Raw genomic sequence first — 6842 nt, 5'->3', positions numbered from 1 at the left:
TTTCTTCACTTATGATGGATGCTCAGCGTCTGTCATTTTTGATTATGTTACATGACATTTTATTTAGACATTAGGGCAATGTTTACAATTTGAAAAGCATTATTGTATATCTGCATCTGCCAGTGGAACATCACAAAAACAGTAGACATAATAATATGCTCATTCCACTCCAGGAGTGATTTGAAAAACATGCGCATCGGTAATCCACCGAAATGAGTTGGGAAATAAAAGCATATAACATACTGTTAACAGCCTGCTGAAAAGCAAAGTCATTATCAGGTTTGATGATGCATGACTTCATCTCTTAGATTTACGTTTCGATTTTAAGCTATTGCATGTGAACATGATGAGAGGGGAGGCTCACTCATGAAGTTGCAATTCCCCCTGGTGGCCAGAAGAGGTTAATAAGGACATGTTTCACTCAATGCGGCTTTAATCAGAACACTTTTTTCAGAGCTTATTCAAAACACTTTAAACCATCTGCGTCTGGTTTGGTCTTTCCTCGAGAAAGAATGCCTTCACTTGACTGTGACTTATGAAACCATTCCTGAATCTGAAAAAAACTAATTATACAAATGTGTGGCCTGTTCAGACCAGCTCACATTCATGAACTCTAGCTTTGTGACTGTGTTGGGGATTTCTTGTTCTGTATTTTATAGCTTTGTTTTGAGAGCGGAAGTTTCCCTATTAAGGAATTTCAAATCATCCTTGGTTCATAAAATTATACTTGACCTGTGCTGGTTCTGTATTTTGAGGACACTTTTATTATGAAATATGGGATCAGTTTGGTATTGCTTCACTCTCCTTGGATGTTATAACACCAGGGAATCTTGGCTTTCTGTCCTGTTGAATAACTGAGCTGTGTGTAGAGCTTGTAATATAAAACCTTTGTTAAGACTTTGAAGGTTTGTTCAGTTCCCTTTTTAACAAACATTTTATTTCATTTTATGGTATTTTTGATCATTGCTCTTCAGGCACTATCTGGTCTTCCAAATAATAGTTGTATCTGCCTTGGGTTATTTAAGAGGTTTTATATATTTAAAGCTGACACAAAGAGCTATGATCCCCACTTTCTCACATTGTTTTAGTTTTAATGAGCAGGCATCATCTCTCTATGTTTCTTTTTACTCCAGGTGACTTTCCACTTCCGCACCCAGTTGTGTGATGATGAGCGGACAGTGATAGATGACAGCAAAGTGGTGGGGACGCCCATGGAGATAGTAATTGGCAACATGTTTAAAATGGACATCTGGGAAACCCTGTTGTCCTCGTTGAGGATCGGAGAGGTGGCTGAATTCTGGTGCGACATCATTGTGAGTGCTTGACATTATGGTTTGTGTTGAAAATTGTTTGCGAGTTCCCTTTTTGCTTGTTTTTAATTGAAGTGCATTATTGTCTGTTAGAGCAAATCACTTCTTAGAAGCTTGACTGTTCACTTTATGTCATAACACTGAGGATGTGGAGGCTATAGACTCTGCAGCAAAACAACACTGTAGAAGTTGTAGGTGCTATACTTAAATGAATGTGACACCTAAACATTAAGCACATGCCAAACTATCCTCCTGTATAATACAGAAACAAAAACACAGAAGTATTCAGCTTATAAAGCTCCTCTAAGCAGGGCTAACAGAGAACCGATTTGCTCATAACTGGATCAACAGGCTCTCTGACTTACTACATCAAAATAAAATAAAATATGTGTTTTATAAAGTATGTGTGTATCAACAACACTGCGTCCTGAATATGTGATTTACTGTCAGTAAAGTTCCCTTTGAATTCCCTGAATATTTTCTCTGTGAGTAATGTTTTGTCGACGCGATGTTTGTGTGGCCTCTCCCTGTTATGAAAGCCGTTTGTCCCATGAAGATGGGAATATATATGAAACAATGTTGACGTATTAGAGTCATAGATCTATGATTTTTATGTTTCTGTGTGTGCCCCACACTGTCACAGACAGATGGTTGGGGCACACTTTCATTAATCTGCAGCAGCTTCACTTTTCCCTAATCGGCTCTGATTCTGCTGAATCAGCCCTCCTGATTCACCTCCACTCTGATTAGATTTGAATGAGCTTACAGCATTTATTCACTCCTCTGAACAACATGGCGGCCCCTCACATTCCACAGACTCCTGTATGCAGTATCATTTCCAGCCAGTGGAGGGCAAACGTGCCATGCTGAGTGAGGAAATAGACTGGAGATAATGCTAAACAACTCATTTTATAATATAATTAATCTTTAATCAGTTGAATGTAAATGTAATCCGATTCCGTGTGTAGGGTAAGTGAAGTATGAGTATGAAGAATATGTATGAGATAAATGAGTACAACACCATTTTCCTCTTTAATAAGACAGAATTCGGAAGAGGCTTGAAAATTAACACCTTAAGCCTAAGTCAAGTTTACATTTTGATATTTTAATAAAAATGTGATCTCTCTCCAGCACACTGGCATTTATCCACTAGTGTCCAAGAGTATGAGGCGCATTGCAGAAGGCAAAGACCCAGTGGACTGGCAGATCCATACATGTGGTATGGCCAACATGTTCGCCTACCACAGCCTGGGCTACGACGACCTGGATGAGCTGATGAAGGAACCAAAACCCCTCTACTTTGTCCTGGAGCTGCTCAGGGTGAGTAGGAACAAACACAAACTCAATAACTTAGCCTTTCTTACCAACAGGTTTGTTATAGGGTTATTAACTTGTTTTTAGAAAACATTGGTCCATGGTGCCAAGGGAAGCAGATCATATACATTTACTGTGAGTATGATTGACAGGTTCAGCAGCCCAGTGAGTACAACAGGGAGACGTGGGCTATGAACGATGAGGAGAGGTTGAAGGTGGTGCCTGTGCTTCACGGTCAGGGGAACAAGCTCTACAAACAGGGGAACTACGACGAGGCCACACAAAAGTACAAGGAGGCCATCATCTGCATCAAGAATGTTCAGACAAAGGTGATCAAAAGTGGTCTGAAATAACACTAATAATTATATTCTGAAAAACAGTATGTATAGACATGGATCTGATCTTCTTCAGGAGAAAGCATGGGAGGTCTCTTGGCTGAAGCTGGAGAAGATGGCCAACACCATAACGCTCAACTACTGCCAGTGTCTAATGCGCACAGAAGAGTACTATGAGGCCATCGAGCACACCACCGACATCATCAACCAGCACCCAGGTAACACTCAGAGACTTCTAGGATGTGTGTGAGGCCAAGATTATGTAAATCAAGCCTGTTGATTGATATGAGTGTGAGACTCAAGCTGTTCCAGCCTTACAGTTTTTTTTTTTGCTTCAACCTAGCGTGGTATTTTTCCCCCTGAAATCTTGAATGCTAGCTTTAAATCGATGTGTAATGTGTCTGACTTTCTGATCCCATAAAAGATCCTGCCTGTTCTTGAGCATGCACAGTTTATCGTGTATGTGTTCGTAGAAGCACATGTTTATTTAAGTAAGCCACAAAAGACTAAAAGGATTTACTTGAAAATACTTCACCGCCTTAATTGAATGCTACAGAGCTGAAAATGGTAGCTGTCAAACATGCGTTTGTTCTTCTTCTCCAGGTGACATGAAGGCCTTCTTCCTGCGAGGGAAGGCCCACGCAGAAGTGTGGAACGAGGCAGAGGCTCGGCAGGACTTCAGCCGGGTGCTGGACCTGGACCCAGGCATGAAGAAGGTCGTCAAGAGAGAGCTGGCCGTGCTTAATATGCGCATGGAGGAAAAGAACCAGGAGGACAAGAACAAGTACAGAGGCATGTTTTGACCAGGAGAGGCCGCAGCAGAGGTTAGGAGAATCACAAAAGTGATGGTAAAGAAGAGGAATCCCCAAGATTGATTGTACCTTTAACAACCACATCTGCTTCACTGCAGTGACTTTCACAAGGTCTGGGAGACATGGAATATATAAGGATGATATATGAGCTGCTTCCTTTCTGCCCGTCTTTCTTGGTCATCAAAACTATTAAATGAAACTTTTAAATGGAGGACTTTGCACACTTGTAATCTTACCTAAATTGGTTAAATGTCAAGGAAATGTTTGACTGCTTGATTTGGTTGTTTGTATTCAATGATCTCCCATATTTAGCAAGGCATTGAGAGGTACCAAAACACAAAAGATGTATTTAACGGTTAAGTAAAAAGCGGTATTTAGTGGTTAAGTAAAAAGCAGCATTGAGAGGTACCAAAACACAAAATGTATTTAGTGGTTAAGTAAAAAGCAGTCTTTATCTAACGCTCAGAAAGTGAGCACATAAGTGTATTTCCCAAAATGTCCAAATCTTCCTTTGCTTCTGTTCTGATTTGTTATATTGTTTTGGATTTTTTTTCCCGATCATGTATAAAAAAGCATTATTGAATGCTAATAAATTGTACTAGTTGGATTTCTATGTTTAAATGTGCTCATGGCATCACTAAAAGTCAAGTCACACGTTGCCACTATTTTACCTAAAAAATATACAATTCCAAAGTAGTTATTCCTTAAGTGTTATCTTTAGTGACTTGTCAAGTAACTACTCAGTCTTGTGAGCTCATTGGCCTTCCACAAGGTGGTGCTCTGACCATGATTATGTGTATGGTTCACTATTGGAGAGATAATACTGAGCGTTTACGCAGCACTCAGTCCCATGAACAGTCTAGGGGCTCGTAAACAAAACCAATCTGGGTTGCATCGCTTATCTCCTTCTTTTCTCTTCCTCTGTACGTTTTCAAGAGAGAAAAAGGAAACGGGGTGTGATGCAAAAGGACATGACGAATACATCTGGGAAATATACTAAAAAAAAAAACTTTGAATGCACTTTTGTTTTTGCACTGACATAAAATATAGTATTCGATCAATAGTATGACATCGCACAGAGAGCTCAGTTTCATTCAGGGAATCCCCACTTGCACGATCTGCACTGTTCCCCCCCCCACTCATGACCACAGGTCACTCACAGCACAGCGTAGCAGTCACTCAGGGAAATGAGGCTGACTCTAATGCACCAGTCTAATGATGAAGAAAATCAATAGGAGCGGATCAAAGAAAAGAAAAACACGAAGGATCATGATTAAACATTCAAGCTATCGCATCCAGCCCTTTACAAGCACCTTGCTAATGCTGTTCTTGCTGCGGAGTCGTGCCTAATCTTAGGAAGGTAAACAAGGAGACTAAAACTGTGGTTAGATACAGCACTCATTAGAGACCGTAGGCAATTTATCTCTGCTCTGATCCAGTAAAACCTTGTCTTTATCTTCAGACTTTAATACCATCAATGCTATTTAGAAAACGGACTTAGATTAAGTAGATTTATGTGATGGGGCTGTGCCGTTGGAAACCCTGCCCTGGACTAAAACACAGGCCTATAATCAATTCTGCATAGCAGCACAATCCGCAGTTGGCTTTCCTCCAGAAACCACTGGTGCTGATGTTGAGAAGAGGGAAAGAAAGGGAGGAGGCAGGAGGAGGAAGAGGTGGGGGCTCTGTGCCCCTGCTCCAACAGGAGTTGCCTCAAGTTAGCCAGAGAAAGCAAATGTCATACAGGAAGTAAGGCAATCGTGTATTCAAAATAAAATATGTAATGTTAGGATTTGAAAAGGAAAGTAATAAATAATTGTCTTTATTGTATGTTTCTTGGCTCCTTGTTTAGGTCTTACTCCTTGATGAATGCATACTTTATATAGACCCTAATTACTTCATGTACTGCATTTGATTGAAAGAGAAATTAATAAACTATTTCCTGCATTGTTTGAATGTCAAATATGTTTTTGCTTGGAATACCCAGTAGCTTAGACTTCTTTGGAAGTAATCTGGCATATCATCAGAAGATTTTCACTGGCAGCCATTCAATTAAGCAGTCTACCAAATGTAGCCTGTCACTTGAAATATATTTGCAAAAGCCATACAGGCTAAAGTTATGTTATTTGACAATACTTAAAAAAACAACATAGTATTTCGTCATTTTACCCTATGTGGTTGAAAAGAGAAAATACCCATTCATTTCTGTATTACCCATCCTTGTTTTCCAAAATGGGTGTGTTGTGTTTATAATGTTGATAGTTGTAAGGTAACGCAACGCTCCACATCACACCACAAACCATTGTGTAGCTACAATACAAATCAACAATATATTATGTTTCCTACACTCTGCAGCCTGCACACCACTTCAAACAGACAGTGAGGACATAATTGAAACATTTAACCAAGTCAAACCAGGCCGGGTAAAACCAACATTAAGCAACACAAAAAGTCATTTGACTTTTCTTGCAGCAAAATAAAACACCACCATAGAAACAACACAGAGGTTAACGATTAAATGACCACAGTACAGCCAGAAAACACACATTCAAGCAAAAAGAGCTGCACAGGTGTAGGCCTACAACTTTTAGTGAAACACACGAGTAAGTTTGTTTGTTGTACTCACCATAGTCTTATGTAGGGGAAGTCAATCTGCTCAATCTGCTGCAGGTTCAACTTCGCTGCTCGTTTAGTAGTCCACAGTTTTCAAACTTGTTGAGCTGATCACAGCAGCACAAAGTTCCACACACCTCACTGAAGATGGAAGTCAAATTTCTCTGCAAGGATCCGACATTAGCATAAGCACCGCACCTAGCATGTTTTGAAGAACAGCGTGCACCTGTGGGTGTGTTTGATTTTGGCCACTTTAGGGTGCTGGCCGGTGTTGTGCAGTTGCTTTTAACACGTGGTAAGTGAGATAACGTTGCAATCCTCGATGACGTTGTTAACTCGTTATTTCCTTTTTGCATTGTTTTACTTCCAAAAATATATGAGTCGATATGTGTTAATTATTTTTTTGTTTACTGTATATTCATGGCTGGTGTTTTATTTTGTGTTTCGTCGCCGGAAGT

The 6842-nt window shown here is 40.0% G+C and overlaps 1 protein-coding gene across 1 annotated transcript; it reads left to right on the top strand.

Moving 5' to 3' along the window:
* The first annotated feature begins 851 nt into the window (after nucleotides 1–851).
* aipl1 (aryl hydrocarbon receptor interacting protein-like 1) lies at nucleotides 852–5661 on the top strand. Its single transcript, XM_071205287.1, has 6 exons — nucleotides 852–905; nucleotides 1134–1313; nucleotides 2442–2630; nucleotides 2777–2953; nucleotides 3036–3177; nucleotides 3563–5661. Exons 2-6 carry the CDS (start codon nucleotides 1212–1214, stop codon nucleotides 3760–3762), a joined length of 810 nt encoding a protein of 269 aa, XP_071061388.1. The 5' UTR covers nucleotides 852–905; nucleotides 1134–1211; the 3' UTR covers nucleotides 3763–5661.
* The last annotated feature ends 1181 nt before the right edge of the window (nucleotides 5662–6842 follow it).

This window comes from Pseudochaenichthys georgianus, chromosome 13 (assembly GCF_902827115.2).
Source record: "Pseudochaenichthys georgianus chromosome 13, fPseGeo1.2, whole genome shotgun sequence".
In the NCBI taxonomy this organism is placed as follows: domain Eukaryota; kingdom Metazoa; phylum Chordata; class Actinopteri; order Perciformes; family Channichthyidae; genus Pseudochaenichthys; species Pseudochaenichthys georgianus.
The sequence above is the reverse complement of the archived record's forward strand: the minus strand, read 5'-3'. Positions and strand labels throughout refer to the sequence as shown.

Bases quoted from the DNA above. Each gene is read 5' to 3' on its own strand.
- aipl1 (XM_071205287.1), top strand. From the start codon at position 1,212: ATGGAGATAGTAATTGGCAACATGTTTAAAATGGACATCTGGGAAACC. The intron at 1,314-2,441 runs GTGAGTGCTTGA...ATCTCTCTCCAG, and splicing joins AATTCTGGTGCGACATCATT to CACACTGGCATTTATCCACT. The intron at 3,178-3,562 runs GTAACACTCAGA...CTTCTTCTCCAG, and splicing joins CATCATCAACCAGCACCCAG to GTGACATGAAGGCCTTCTTC.